Genomic DNA, 15,654 nt, shown 5'->3' with positions numbered 1-15,654 from the left:
AAAGCAGTATGTGCACAGCACACAAAATACACAGATTATTCTGATTAGCTGGCGTTGGTTTACCTATTAAGGACATACATGTAAGGCTAGAATCTGCACATTACCATTGGCACATGTTTGTGTAATGAAAAAACATCAATTATAATTATAATAAGCTCTTAAATGAAATGTCTGAGTAGTTTATTTCTTTTCATTTTATTGTGTGTTTTTTTTCTATTCTGAAAAAACTTAGACAGTTTGAGAATTTGAGAATCTAAGCACCAGTTAACGAATGTATTGTCACCCGAATAATGAGTGCAGGAAGAAGGAAGGCTAGCGGTTGAGAGAGGGGACTGACTGCACACAGCTGCAGCGCACCCTCCAGAGAATACGGTCAGGGCTGCAAGAACAGGGAAGGAGGGACTGAGAAAGAGAACGTTACTGTTGCCTAACCTCTGCTCCCAGTCTGGGCTTCCTCTCTCAAACACTCACACACACAGACTCCTGGGTAAGTCTAGCCTTTTACAATTACAAGCTTTCAATTCATTGACACGCAACACATTGTGTTTTTAACTTCATCTATTTGGGATTGTGTTTATTTTTTCTTTAGTTTGAACCAGTACTTACCAACAACTTTGCATTACAGTTCTAGACAACAGCTTTACATGTATGTTACAGTTCTAGATAACAGCTAGAGATTAAGTTTTGCTGTTATATTTATACAGTGTAGTGCAATTAGCAGTTATCTAAGTAAGCAATTACATAGCAAAATTAGCAAAAATGTATACAAAACATATAAAATATTATTTTATTGGCATTTTTATCTGCTTAACATAAAGTGAGAGCTTTACCAGCACACGTTGTAGACTTCTATTTTAGTGGATTTGTCTGTTTATAAAAAGGCATATTGCATGTTTTCAATGTCAGATGCGAACTACTTCGAACCTTCGGGTGACAGGTATTATTATTTATTTCTTAGCAGACGCCCTTATCCAGGGCGATTTACAATTGTTGTGTTATTTTGTATTATTATTATTATTATTATTATTATTATTATTATTATTATTATTATTATTTACAATGTATAGTTTAGTGTATAAAAACACATTGTTTTTGTTATTAATGTTTACAGCCTGTATGGGGTTAAAATGCCCCATCCAGATAAAATTGTGAGAAGGTGTGGTCAACAGTGAGAGATTTTTGACAAACTGGCTGTAGACCACGCATATGAGAAAACCAGTGCCAAATGTGGTCGAGGGATAAACTAGGTAATTGATAGCTAGCTAATGCTTCGGCCATGATATTAAAACAAGCAGCTTTGGCTGAACGGGTTGGTGTGTACAGAGGCGGAACCAGTCAGGAGGTGAAGTAAAATAACAATTATAATTGCTATTCGTGCTGGATTTATACCAGTGCGATACTTGTGTGTTCCGTGTCTAGTTGTTTGTCTGTTTTGGCCACCGTGCCATTTTGTTTTGTTAAGTGTTTTGTTTTGTTGAACTATTTTATGTATTACTAAGCGCGCAGCAGCGCTTTCATACCCCAGTCCTGAGTGTCTTCTTCCTGGTCTGACATCACCTATCAGCCACCCTCTCCACACTTCATTAAACATAGCGCAAGATCTTTATAACAGCTTTCAGCCTCAAAAAACCTTTCCTTACAAGAGTGAAACCTAGATATCAACACACTTAATGTGTTTGTGGTGGTTTAACCAGATTTGGAATGCTTTGTCGTTGACATTCTGAGTGAGAGATCTACACTCTCAGTGACAGTGTATGTGTAGCTGCTGCTAATACATTCCATGAGGACTTGACTTACAATGAGGATCAGAGTGAGTGCTCTGCTAAGCAAATACAGAGCCTGATATGAGGAAAGTAATGTCCTGAATTCAGGCCTCTAGTTTAAAACATGGATGTGATTTTCTATACATTTGACTTGTTGTAGAAACAGAATACTGCATGAATCACAGGGAGTGCTGTTTATTTCACACATGAAGATAGTGTTAAACAACCTAGTCAAAGATTTATTGAGTACAGTACCTTGACAGAGAGACTGATAAAGACTGGCACAGTCAGAGAGGCAGGAGGGCATTCTTTTCATATACAAGTGCAATGTATGCAAAATAAAGTATGCTTGACTCTACAATAAACATCTGAATTCAAAATGACGTTCTTTAAATCAAAATTTTCTTTCCTAGTGGCGTTAATTTAGAACAGCGTGATTCGTCCGGTCATTCGGTCTTTGGATTTAAATGAATAGTGTGCTTGTTTTACATCAATAAAGGGAGGATTTGGTATTCAAATTGCCAGGGAAAGGCATTAATCTTGCACCTCTTTACATAGCATGCTACCTAAGTAACTTTAGATATCCAAGATCAGTGCTAACCAGGGTCTGTGGAGCCAGCTGTTTAATTAAATATGTGTGTTTAAACATTCAGTCCTAACATACTTTGAATTCTGGTAACCACTCAGATAACCCATAATAACCAGAAGCACTGCAGTAGAGTTTAAAATAACTGAGTACGATATGAATGTGTTTGAGACTACATGTGTACAACACTAATGTGTGTGTGGAATACACTATGAATAAATAGTGACTATTAAATAACTAATCTTACACCGTATAGTTGCTACTGATAGACAGTAAGGCCAACATCTATACTTCATATATATTTCTGATAATGTACTGGTTGTTTCCTTTATTATTACAACAGAGTTAAAAAGTGGAGATCTTCCGAGTGGCTCCCCTGGTAAAGGCACAGCCAGGTGGTGTGCAGGGGTGAGTGGTACAGTCAGGAGAGCTCAGGTTTGGATCCTGGCTGTGCAAAGCTGCTGGTCTTTGCTGGGGATTCCATATTGAGCGTTGCATTGGCTCTGGCGCTTGGGTAGTTAGAGAGACAAAATTGTCTTGGTCGTGGGATCAGAGGACAACCACTGACCTTCAGTTCTCCTGACCTGTTGTGGGGAGTTGCTGCGGTGATAGAGTGTAATTGGACATTCCAAATTCTAAAAGCCATCTTTAAAATGATTGGGCACTCAAATTGATTTTAAAAATAAATGAATAAAAAAGCAGTGCTATTACGATCCACCGCTGTTTGGATCAGTAAAATAGACCCCATTAAGTCCAGGGCAAGTCCACAGTGCTAATCTAGGTCCTCTCGTTTCAGTGGAACACACTGCTTCCAAGATGTGGATCTGGGCAATGATTCCTATTGTATTTGCGCTTACGGGCACTGTTGGATTCTGGGCTGTGTAAGTATTCCAGTCTTTCAACAAGCTTTGTCTATTTACATGATGCTGCAGAACCCACTTCCCACACATCTGCACCCCTGATTTCCAGTAGGACTGGACGTTGAAAGAGCAGACAGACGATTCTGAAGATGCCCATTGCATCCACCTCCCACAGTGTGATTATTGTTGTGGTGTCTGATGGCATCCCTCTTTCTAAACTCATGTGAAGTAGACAGACATTCTAACTAATGTCTTCATGTGTTACTGAGGTAAAACTAGAAGAAACTGAGTCTAGCAGACAAAGTTTTGGCTAATGTCTTCATCAGTGTTATTGATGTGAAACTAGAAGAAACAGAGATTGTATTAGAAAAATAAGCAAAGGAACGCTTTCCAACTTCCTAACATGTAGAAGTTAAAGCTAGCAGTTGAATGGAATGAATAATGATTAGATTTAATAATAATTTATTTAAAATGATCTGTTCACCAAATAGTATTTCCAAATCCCTTGTAACTCTTGAAGAATGAAGACCCTCATCTGCTTTGTAATAGACATGACCTAAACTCTGAGCAGAAATCCAACCAAGACCTCTGAACTTTAACCCCTCTGAACCCTAACCCCTCTAAACTCTAACCCCTCTGAACCCTAACCCCTCTGAAATGTAACCCCTCTGAAGTCTAACCCCTCTGAACCCTAACCCCTCAGAACTCTAACCCTTCTGACCTCTAACCCCTATGATCTCTAACCTCTCTGAACTCTAACCCCTCTGAACCCTAACTCCTCTGACCTCCTTCCACAGGTTTGGGATGGCTGTATCCAACGGGTCTGTCAATCTCACACAGGAGTTTCCTTATATCAGGTGAGACGAGATGAAAAACAATAATGTTTAGTGGAACTTTTCCTTGTTAAAGGTGTTGTTGCTGAGGGTTTAAAATGACTATAATGTCTCCCCTGGCTCTGTGATGTGCAGGGTGAGTCATAGAGTCAGGGGAGCACAGGTTCATGTCCTGGCTGTGCGAAGTAGGTCGGTCTTCACTGGCTCTGGCTCTCCCGTGGGTAAGGGAGGCAAAACTGACAGGGACTGTTTCTCCTCAACGTGCTACAGCGGACCCTACCGGCCAGACAACCAGTGAGCTCAGGTGGACACCTGCAGGGCTGGCCTTTGTCCGCCAGAGGCCGGTAGCTCACTGACACCCGCTTTCTAATTCCTGGGTGTAAAAGAGGAAGCTGGCTTGGTTGTGGGATCAGAGGATGCCCACTGAATCTTCGGGTCTCCTGAGCTGTGTGGGGAATTGCTGCGGTGAGGGGAAAAACAATTATTGGACATTCTAAATTGGGGTGAACATCAGGGGTAAAATAATTGGGCACGAAAACTTATTTAAAAAAATGATGCTAATTGTGTTATCTCTTCCATTTTCACTGCACCCCTTGTCACTGTTATTGCTATCTCATCCATCACATCTCAGCAGCTATGCTAAAATCCTAACCTATGGGTGGTGTGGCATGACTTTTGTGGATTTCAGCTGCACCAAGTTAATTTAACTGTCATTTTTTCGCAATGAATTTCCTGTCTTGTAAACGGTAGTAATGCTAGTATTTGTTATGCAAGCAATAATCCACGACAGGGTGTTGGATAAGAAATTCTTACTGCACGCCTGGGCGCCTTGTGAGGCATGAGGCCTGAGGCCCTAGTCCTCCTGCACACGCTGGAGTGACTTTATTGCTCTACAAATATCCGTCTTCTCGGGCCTGGTATAGCTGGATCAAATCAAGCAGACAAACACGTTTGTTAAGGAGTCATAAAAAAGTAATTCATATCAAAACATTTTTTTATTGCTGTACATAATTTATGAGTGTGTAAAGATACAGGCTTTTTTCTCAGATTGCTGTCAGTGTTAAAAAATTAAATATGAAACTTAATAAAACTTTTTTTGTTAGCATTTTAAGAGGAGTACTGATACAACTAGCCGTTAAAGCTGTCTAACTTTAAGGAATGTTTTGTTAAGCTGTTTTGTTTTGTTAAAGTTCATTTTTTTTATTAATTTAGGATGCAGTTCATGAAACTTCTTTTCAAATGTCTAAGAGATGTGGAAGTCTGTTGTAATTTTTCAAACCGTTGTTTAACCTGCAGTAATGTTTATAAACCCTCTTCAGAAAACAGTCCTTGAAGTTTTGTTCAATAGAACTCTAAAGCTTTCTCAAGTTCACAAAAATACAACTGTCATATAATATTTTATTATGCTAGAAAATATATTGGTAAACTCAACTGTACATTATACAAGATAGCTAAATTAAGAATATGTGCATTTAAAGTGCCCTTGTCTGTTTGTTTGTGATATATTGGGCCCTATTCACAGAACCTTAAGGACTGTTTGAAACCCATTTTGATTAATCCATTCAAGTTTGCAGTTCATGAAACTTTTCCAACTTTTTTAGAGAGTGTATATTAGTTAATTCCTGTTTTTAAGTACAGTTAAACCAAAGAGAATGTTTATAAGAACACTCTTCAAAAACAATCTTTCAAAAAACACTCCTAAAATAAATAAGGAGCCCATCTTATCCCTTAATATGTGGTTTTCATTAAAAATAATATGTGGTTTTCATTAAAAATATCAGAGGTCAGGATGTACAAATGAATGTGAAAGTACCTTTTTTATTAGATGTCACCAATTGCACAAACCTTATAAAAGTTTACCATAGTAAAGTGTAATAAAGCACAGTGGAATCATGGTAAAGCATATGTAAGCATTGTAAAGCCTGGAGAGGTATGGTAAAATGTATTAAAAATGTATTAAAAACATTCAGAGTGAGTGATAATTCAGTCTCATCTCTCTCTGTTTTCAGCACTTGTGGCTCCTACACTCCTCAGAGCTGTGTCTTCGCTCAGATCCTCAACCTGGGCTCTCTGCTCGGTGAGTCTGTAACAGAGTTCACTAGCTGCTACATCGCTTCATTGCAGGCCACTAGTCTGGATCACTCACATTACTGTCATGCCTTGTACCTCAGAGGTGTGATTCTCTCTGGCCTCACCCCTCCTTTCTTCTTTACTCCCTCACTGCCCTGCACTTTCCCTCTCGCACTCTTTAGGCACTGCACCTTTTTTTGCCACTCTCCCTCTCTCACCTCTCTCACTCCCTATCACATTCCCTCTCTGTCACTCCTTCTCACACAAACTCTGTTACTCCCCCTCACTCACACTAACTCTCTCTCATTCCCTCTCCCTCACTCCCTCCCCCACTCCCTCTCTCACCCTCTCTCACCCCCTCTCACTACCCCTCCCCTCTCACACTAACTGTAACAGTAACACAATAACAGTAATTGTAATTAATTTAAAGTGCTTGTTGTAGCTGGCTACGCCATTTGGGATTAAATCCCCAAATTTATATATATAAAAATAATTGAAGAAGAATATTATGCTTAGCACACAGGTTCTTTTATTTTGTGTTTTGAGTATGAGTCCTTCCCTTGTCACAAATACCAGTGAGGCAAAATTAAAAATCAACAAATCTTTTATTACAAAAAAGAAAAGCTGTAGACAGGAGAAGTTCAGCAGATAAAATATTAACAAATTCAAAAGACAATTTAACCCTTTCACAATTCCAGACAGCCCTGAGAGGGGGCAGAGGCAGGTCAGTTTCAACTGATAATACAATAGAGCAAAATGATGAAAACCAAAACAAAGCAAAACACTCCAAAAACCAATTAAGATAAAACCCCCAAAAATAATAAAATAAACACAACAATCAAAATAAAGCAATATCAATTACAAAATTACAAAAAAACACAATTAAGTGTTCCTAATCTAAAACAAGAACTACAGTAAAACTAAGCTACAAAAGCCCCCTATAAACAACCTGACGTAACTAAGTGTAGTTAATTTTACAAAAAAAAAAAGAGAAAAACTATAATAGCTAGGTACAAATTACACCGTGTAACAATTTTTTTTTTTTTTTTGGTTCCTGGGTAGTAAGTGTTATTTCCTAATTGCTTATGCCTCAAAAGTATAGAAAATGGCTATTATTCCCCACAAACTTTGCTTTTGTGACCAGGACAGTGATATTTTGAAATTTACCTATTTCCAATGAGAAAACGGGCGAATTTGTGTCTTTTCGTTCACATAAAGTCAGAAAAAAACAGCATATGAATCCAAATTAACATGTATCTATACTAAAGTAATACAAAAATGACTACAAAAGATTTAGAAGTGAGTAGTTTTTCGAGATTTACGATTATACTGTAAATCACTTTCACGAATCAGCCCCCAAATGTAGTCTCCCATCAGAGACTAGGGTGTGTGAACTATGCATCAGCTGCAGAGTCACTTACAACTACGTCTCACCCGAAAGACGGAGCACAAGGAGGTTAAGTGACTTGCTCAGGGTCACACAATGAGTCAGTGGCTGAGGTGGGATTTGAACTGGGGACCTCCTGGTTACAAGCCCTTTTTCTTTAACCACTGGACCACACAGCCTCCTGTAGCAACTTTACAACACACAGCTTGTTCCCAGTTTGCTCTCTGCATCTCATTTTTAAAAGGAGATAATCAGTAGATTGACTGCAGGTGGAAAATGTGAGATCCTCTCATGCTGATACAGCCACGGCATGCGTGGGGGAGGGGAACGGCGGGGGAACAGAAACACAATGAAGGGGAACAGAAACACAATGAAGGAGCCAGTAGTCTGACCAGCGGCAGCTGTGCAAAAGGGGACAGGAATGTAAACAAACCAATCAATAAATAAACAAACTAAAACAAAACAGTACTAATAATAATAATAAAAAAGAAAGACAAAACACACATGTTACACCCCCTCACCCTCTCTCCCCCCTCTCACCCCCTCTCTCACTTCCTCTCACACTAACTCTCTCACTCACTCTCCTCCTCTGTCTCACTTCCTCTCACACTCTCACTCCCTCTCTTTCTCTCACTCCTTGCCACACTGTCTCCACACTCACTCTCTCTGTCCGCTCTGCAGTGGTGTGGATCACTCTGATGCGGTTTCAGCAGATTAAGGATTCCGGGCAACACTCTCGTACAAACACAGCCAGCCTTGTCCTCGGCCTCATCTGCTCTCTGGGGACGTCCTTTGTGGGGAACTTCCAGGTAAACACACTAACATATTTATTTCAACTACAAGATTAGCTTGTTACCTAATGAAATAAAATAAAAAATCTGTAGCTGGAGAAGATTATTGTGTGAAATTGCCCCAATGAAAGTTGCCCCAGTGAAAGCATGCCAAAGCATAGGTAAGCATTGTAAATCTCAGAGAGGTATAGCAAAGCATATGAAAAAACATGGTATTGTAAATGCACAGTTTAACTGTGCATGCAGGATTGCTGTGTAAGTTGACTGTGGTAAGGGTGCCCTGAATCTCCTAGTTCCTCTGCTCTTGGTTCCCTGCTCTGCAGCAATCCGTGCTGATGGGGGCTCATCTGTTCGGGGCATTCCTGGCGTTCTTCATCGGGGTGGCGTACTTCTGGGTGCAGGTGTACCTCACCTACACCGTGAAGCCCTGCCATGGGGGCCGCTGGATCCTCCCTGTCCGCACTGCACTGTGCAGCACCTGCACCGTCCTCATCATTATCAGTATCCTTTACCAGCGCCCTGCTGTCACAAGCACTTCCACTGCGGCCATTACAGCTGAGCATGCCAGAGATACAGTCGGGCCTGAATTCAATCAAACATAGCCATAATAGAGCATAGTGTTACTCCACCCATCTCCATATCTATACAGATACACACACACACACACACACACACACGCACACACACACACGCGCGCACACACGCGCACACACACACACACGCACACACACACACACACACACGCGCACACACACACACACACTGACACACACACACACACGCACACACACACACACACGCACAATTATAGAAATAATCATACACAGTTTACCATTAAAGTATAATTTTAGGATTTAATACATGGCAGCTTGTTCTGAAGTAGAAAAGACCTGAAGCACAAGTTCATTTTAAGCTTGGTTATACAGGATTACTTCTCTCACAGACACAGGGATTGAGACAGACCTATGGAAATTTATGTAAAAAAAAATCAAATTTCTATATATCTCACTCAGAGTAATATTTTTAAAAAAGATTAGAATGAAGCGTCCTCTTTGTGTCTCTGAGCATGGATACTCTCCACTCAGGCGTCTGTGAAGACCGGTACAGCAATCATTCAGGGTCAGTCTCGTCAGCCTTACTGTGGAGATACACACTTGCATTGTATGTTATTTGTTTCAGAACATGGTCACAGAAAGCAGTTATTTACACAGTGAGCTTTCTTTTTTGTAAATATCAGTTACCCATACCGGCTTGAGAAACAGGGCACTCACTGTATTGAAAACCCCGGCCATTGCAGCCCAGTAAACAGCAGCAGCCGCACTGAGATATAGGAAAGGAAACAGCCAATTCAAGCACATAGTCCTGGGCCTCCTGAACAGTTTGTGTATCATTGTGTTTTTCCATCTTTTTAGAATTTTTTCCAGTAAACATAAGAACATAAGAAAGTTTACAAACGAGAGGAGGCCATTCGGCCCATCTTGCTTGTTTGGTTGTTAGTAGCTTATTGATCCCAGAATCTCATCAAGCAGCTTCTTGAATGATCCCACGGTGTCAGCTTCAACAACATTACTGGGGAGTTGGTTTCAGACCCTCACAATTCTCTGTGTAAAAAAGTGCCTCCTATTTTCTGTTCTGAATGCCCCTTTATCTAATCTCCATTTGTGACCCCTGGTCCAGTTCCTCCCAGTAATATTAAATCAAATGGTGAATCTGAAAATAGTTTTTTCAGGGCACCACTCCAGCAAAGTCCAGGAATGTGAACTGTTTCAATACAATCTTTGTTGTGCAGTTACCGCAGTCACGACCCTTGACCTCTCCTCCAGTGTCCGTGCTGCACAACCTGGAATTCCGCACGCAGGCTGCGCTCTGTGAGTGGGGAGCAGCCATGGCCTTCTTCCTGCTCTTCGGACTCTTCTCCGTGGAGTTCCGGCACTTGGACTGCCAGTCCTACCATGTCCTGCGCAAGAGGGCCACCACGCCCATGAGCAGGGAGCTGTCCTGAGAGAGCCGCTTCAGACACATGCAAGGAGCCTCGCCTCCAGACCCACAGGCACAGCTTTCACAGAGAGTACAGTGCAGCAATATCACTTCAGAGCACAGCTATGGCCAAACGTTTTGCATCACCCTATAGAATTAACTAATTTAGCTTCATGAAGTTGAATGAAACCTGCTGAATAATATTACATTAACATATTGAATTGCATACTGCTTTGTAATTTTCCATGTAATTACAACGAAAAACTGACACAAATATGACATTTTGAAATCTAACTTGAAACACTGTACTACTGTTATGGCTTCCAGTAGACTTTTGTGATATAATTTTTCTTTTGAAAAAAAATGTATTATGTTCATATAGTTTTTTTTTTTTATTTTTTTTTTTATAAAGTTGTCTCAATCCTAAAATTCTAGGAGATGCAAAACGTTTGAACAGAGCTGTACATGGAGGCTGTGTGGTCCAGTGGTTAAAGAAAGGGCTTGTAACCAGGAGGTCCCCGGCTCAAATCCCACCTCAGCCACTGACTCACTGTGTGACCCTGAGCAAGTCACTTAACCTCCTTGTGCTCCGTCTTTCGGGTGAGACGTAATTGTAAGTGACTCTGCAGCTGATGCTTAGTTCACACACCCTGGTCTCTGTAAGTCGCCTTGGATAAAGACGTCTGCTAAATAAACAAATAATAATAATAATAATAATAATAATACATTATGTGATGAATATTGAAAGATGATGGTGTTTAAAGATGTTGCTCACAGAATCAATGCAGAAAAGTAGGAACTTTAGGATTAGCAAAATTGCTCATTTGAGAGTTAATTCCTGCAAATATACCACATGGTAGTTCTGTTAAAGGTGTCAATATTTCTCTTGTAAAATTTTACATGTTGTAGGCAAAATCCCAGTCTTTATATTTTAACAGAAAATCAGTCTGACGACAAACATTTTAACCATGCCATAGAAAAAGAAAAAGTTTCACTGAATTATTACAATTTTTTTTAAAAATGATAATTTAGCACTTTGTGTGTTTTATTGTTATGGATGCTGTTTCTTCTTTTGCAAAAGTAAAAATTGCTCAAGTTCTGTCAAGATTTTCAAGTCTTGCCACAGATTCTCAATCGGATTGAAGTCTGGGCTTTGACTGGGCCATTCTAAGACATTCAGGTTCTTGTTTTAAAACCACTCCAGTGTAGCTTTGGCTGTGTGTTCAGAGTCATTGTCCTGCTGGAAGGTGAACCTCCGCCCCAGTCCCAGGTCTCTTGCAGAATGAAACAGGTTTTCCTCTAGAATTTCCCTGTATTTGGCTCCATCCATCTTGCCCTCAATCCTGACCAGTTTCCCAGTCCCTGCTGATGAAAAGCATCCCCATAACATGACGCTGCCACCACCATGCTTCACCGTGGGGATGGTGTTCTCAGGGTGATGAGCAGTGTTGGCTTTGTGCCACACATAGTGTTTTGCGCTGAGGCCAAAAAGTTCAATTTTGGTCTCATCAGACCAGAGAACCTTTTTCCACATGTTTGCTGTGTCTCTGTCACAAAGACGGCTGGAGTGGGTGGCGTCAGACCAGAAGCAGGAAATAAATAAACAAAACGAGAGGTAGAGTTTGGTGGAGCTGAGCGAATGCTTTCGCTCAGCATTTAATAAATAAACAGAACAGAAAATAAAAGGTTTTAACACAAAACAGGACACGGCACTTACGCCAAAATAAACAGATAAACAAAACGAACAGACACTGACACACAGGGACGAACACTAAACAAACACGTACCACGTAGCAATTGCTTCTCTATTGATTATCTCCTCACTCTCTCCTGTTCCTTCGCCCTGAACACACAACCCCGAGTGAAAGAAACGTGCATCTATATATACTGTTGTGCTGGGATTCAATTACTAATTAATTATTCACTTGAATCCCAGCACGTGAATTAATTCTGTGCAACCCCGTGCTCACATATTATTACATACTTTAAATGCACGTGAAGTGATAGTGCAATCCCGTGCCTAAATATAATTATACAATTTTAACTCACACGTGAAACACAGACCCGTTTATATCCTGTGTACCATGACTATACACCAACATTTACACATGCAACACGCAACACATAACACACAAATGCACACAGGGGCGGGGCACATTGCCACAGTCTCCCACATGCCTTTTGGCAAAATCCAAACGGGATTTGATATGTTTTTTTTTCAGCAATGGCTTTCTTCTCGCCACTCTTCCATAAAGCCTAGCTTTGTGGAGCGTCCGGGTTATAGTTGTCCCATGGATGGTTTCTCCCATCTCAGCTGTGGATCTCTCCAACTCCTTCAGAGTACCATTGGCCTCTTGGTTGCTTCTCTGACTAATGCCCTCCTTACCTGGTCAGGAGTATTGGTGGACGGCCTTCTCTAGGCAGAGTCGCGGTTGTGCCATATTCTTTCCATTTTTTAATAATGGATTTAACGGTGCTCCGGGAGATGTTCAAAGTTTGGGATATTTTTTTATAACCCAACCCTGATTGGTGCTTCTCCAGAACTTTATCCCGGACTTGTTTTGATAGCACCTTGGTCTTCATGATGCTGTTTGTTTATGCTCTCTAACAAACTCTGGGGCCTTCCAGAAACAGGTGTATTTAATCTGAGATCATGTGACACTTTAATTGCACACAGGTGGACTCCATTCAACTAATTATGTGACTTCTGAAGGCAATTGGTTGCACCAGAGCTTATTTAGGGGTGTCACAGCAAAGGGGGTGAATACTTATGCAATTAAGACTTTTCTATTTTTTATTTGTAAATAACTTTGAAAAATATGTAGATTTTTTTCCCTGGACAACGGCTGAACAGTGGTGCTGCTGTGGAAGGATTTTATATATTCACAACAAAAGATGAACCATATTTGGAACAGACCGTTATTCGTCATGACACATTATACTTTGAACGTTTTTTTTTAAAATTTTGCGGGCCGCTGCTGCTGCTACTGAATCTTAAAGATGCACTCTCTTGAAAATCATTTTTTAAATAAAAATACAAAGCTTTTTTATTGTTTAAATGTGTGATATGTGGATCGCCCTTTTTTATGATCTTTTGTAATTGTATTGATATTTTCAGTTTTAACTGTTAGAAACAATATAACCCAATTTTACACAGATTATGACTTCCATAAATATGACCAGGATTTGCAAAAAAGAAAAGCTAGAAATACTATTAGAAATTTAGTAAACTCAATGACAAGTGATTGGACTAAAACAGTGGGAATCAAAACGTTTGTATGGCATTGAATTTTATTAACTTTCTTTTCATATTTGTAAAATTGACCATAAGTGTTTTATTGTTATGGATAAAAAAATGTAACCTGAAAAATGATAAATGATGTCACCTCTTGTCTCTGTGTGGCCCAACTTGAAGTATCCGCGGCCTGCATGGAACTGCAGTCATGTTCCACAAAGGTGGACTGCGCCACTTTCTGAGGGGTGTTATCGCTTCAAAAGGCTGTGCTGTCAATGTCAGCTTATGCCATTAATAAATACAATCAGGCAATTTCCCGGTAAATGACATGAGTGATCTAATCATGGTTGATAAAGGGTTACAGTTTGTAGTTTGATACACTTGACAAAATCCACTATAAATAAAACTGAGCAAGTGCCGGTAACATACTTTTTGGTGTAATTGCTGTGGGAAGACAGTCGCTGTGTGAGTGACTCTAATAACTATCTAATGAATGCTGTGTGGATGTCTCTCTTTACCTCAAAGCCCCCCCCCCCCTCCCCCTCCCCCCGTTGTCATATAGAGTGTCTTCACTGGAGCATTGCCTTGTCTGAATGCATTCTGGAGTAGATTAAAGTCTTTATATGCAATTGTAAGTGATGTGTCTGTTTTCTCAGTTCTGTTGATGCTGGGATTTTGACCTGCCTGGTCATGATTACTTTACACGTATTTACTGTGCTATACTTCAACATTCATTAATACACAGACTTACTTCACAGTTAGGCCTTGTCAAGAGTACATAGTAAATCGTACACGTGTATTTTACTCTGTGAGGGCCCTTCTTTAATTCAGTTTCTATTTTTCAATATCTCTGTCAGATATTGAGGGAGCACTTTGTAATATGATTATATGCAGGGAATGAAATCAGACTCCCACTGCACTGCAGTTTGATCTCTTTCTGGTTTCACTAGGAGTGTTGTAAGGCACACCTGTTACCTGCACACTGTGGCTAATCAAGCTCCTAGTAAAACCTGGATTGGGTTAAACTGCTGTGTAGCAGTGTTATTCCTATCCCTGATATTTGACTATATTCTTTGTGAAGGTACCCACAGACCTTGGGTTTCTCATCTCCTCCCCTCCATACAGCAATACAAGGACAGTCTGGTCACTTTCTTCCAAAGACGAGTGTTACATGGGTCAGAGGCCCACGCATGCTTACAGCAGCAAGCAGTAGAGCGGATTCAGCCAGCAGTGCCCACCCTCACCCCTAAACCTGACTACCCCAGCTGACAAAGCTGCACAGGTGTGTGAGAAAGAAGGCTCTCCTTTCTGCAGGTGTGGGAAGCACCTGTTGATTCTACTTGCTGGTTAATGTTTATGGCTGTGTGTTTGAGCAATTTATTGCAGGTTCCATTAGCTATGTGCTGCTCAGAGTCCAGGGCAGAGGTAGTGGAGCCACTCTGTCCACTGGTACAGTGCAATCTGTCGCCATGATAACAGACACACACCCTCCCTGTGAGGGAATGGCAGACAGGAGTTGCCACAATGGGACCCTGAATTACGTCAGCTCTGTGCTTCTACTAATAACAACTTCTACCTGACAACAAAACAGATGACCATTGTATGCTGTGTTAGCACTGAACAGTTGCACACAAAGTAACCAGAATAGAAACCTTGAGAGATACATCTCATTTCAAGGGGGTCCTAGCAAGAGAAGACGATGAGAAGTAACATTATTATACCAATAAATCATTCAAACAGGAGAAGAACAGTTCAAACGATCATAAAAAACATAAAATACAAATAAAAGCACAGTACATAAATACGTATAATTTTCCCAAAGCTGCAAAAAAGATAACAGCAGCATAATTGACATTAAATCCTAGCAATGTGTACGTCTAAGAAATACACAGGGATTTAATGGATTGTTTCTAGAGGTTCACAGGGAGTGTCGCATTGGTGCTTCTGTGAGGGAGGGAGGTTAAATCACCAGGGACTGATCCCCTCAGCATCCTCTCCCAATTCACACGCTGTGTGTATTATTACTAAAGGTCCTAGAACTCCATGGTGTTTTCTGTGTTTCCCACATTACGCTCCGCTGGAGTCATACTGTATACTTGTAACAAAAACAGGGGCTGAATACATGGGCTTTATCCGAGTCAAAGAGGCTGTT

At 40.5% G+C, this 15,654-nt stretch overlaps 1 protein-coding gene across 2 annotated transcripts; it reads left to right on the top strand.

Annotated features, from left to right (window-relative positions):
* The first annotated feature begins 412 nt into the window (after positions 1–412).
* LOC117433125 (modulator of macroautophagy TMEM150B-like) lies at positions 413–14,037 on the top strand. Of its 2 annotated transcripts, XM_034055162.3 has the most exons (7): positions 413–487; positions 3,146–3,230; positions 4,007–4,066; positions 6,052–6,119; positions 8,181–8,308; positions 8,614–8,791; positions 10,114–14,037. In XM_034055162.3, the coding sequence occupies exons 2-7, from the start codon at positions 3,166–3,168 to the stop codon at positions 10,290–10,292; spliced, it is 678 nt and encodes a 225-aa protein (XP_033911053.3). In that variant the 5' UTR covers positions 413–487; positions 3,146–3,165; the 3' UTR covers positions 10,293–14,037. The 2 variants fall into 2 exon arrangements, with proteins under 2 accessions (XP_033911053.3, XP_058872362.1); XM_059016379.1 differs by lacking the exon at positions 3,146–3,230 and having other exon boundaries at positions 414–487.
* The last annotated feature ends 1,617 nt before the right edge of the window (positions 14,038–15,654 follow it).

The sequence above is a fragment of the Acipenser ruthenus genome, chromosome 52 (genome assembly GCF_902713425.1).
Source record: "Acipenser ruthenus chromosome 52, fAciRut3.2 maternal haplotype, whole genome shotgun sequence".
Lineage (NCBI taxonomy): Eukaryota > Metazoa > Chordata > Actinopteri > Acipenseriformes > Acipenseridae > Acipenser > Acipenser ruthenus.
The sequence above is the reverse complement of the archived record's forward strand: the minus strand, read 5'-3'. Positions and strand labels throughout refer to the sequence as shown.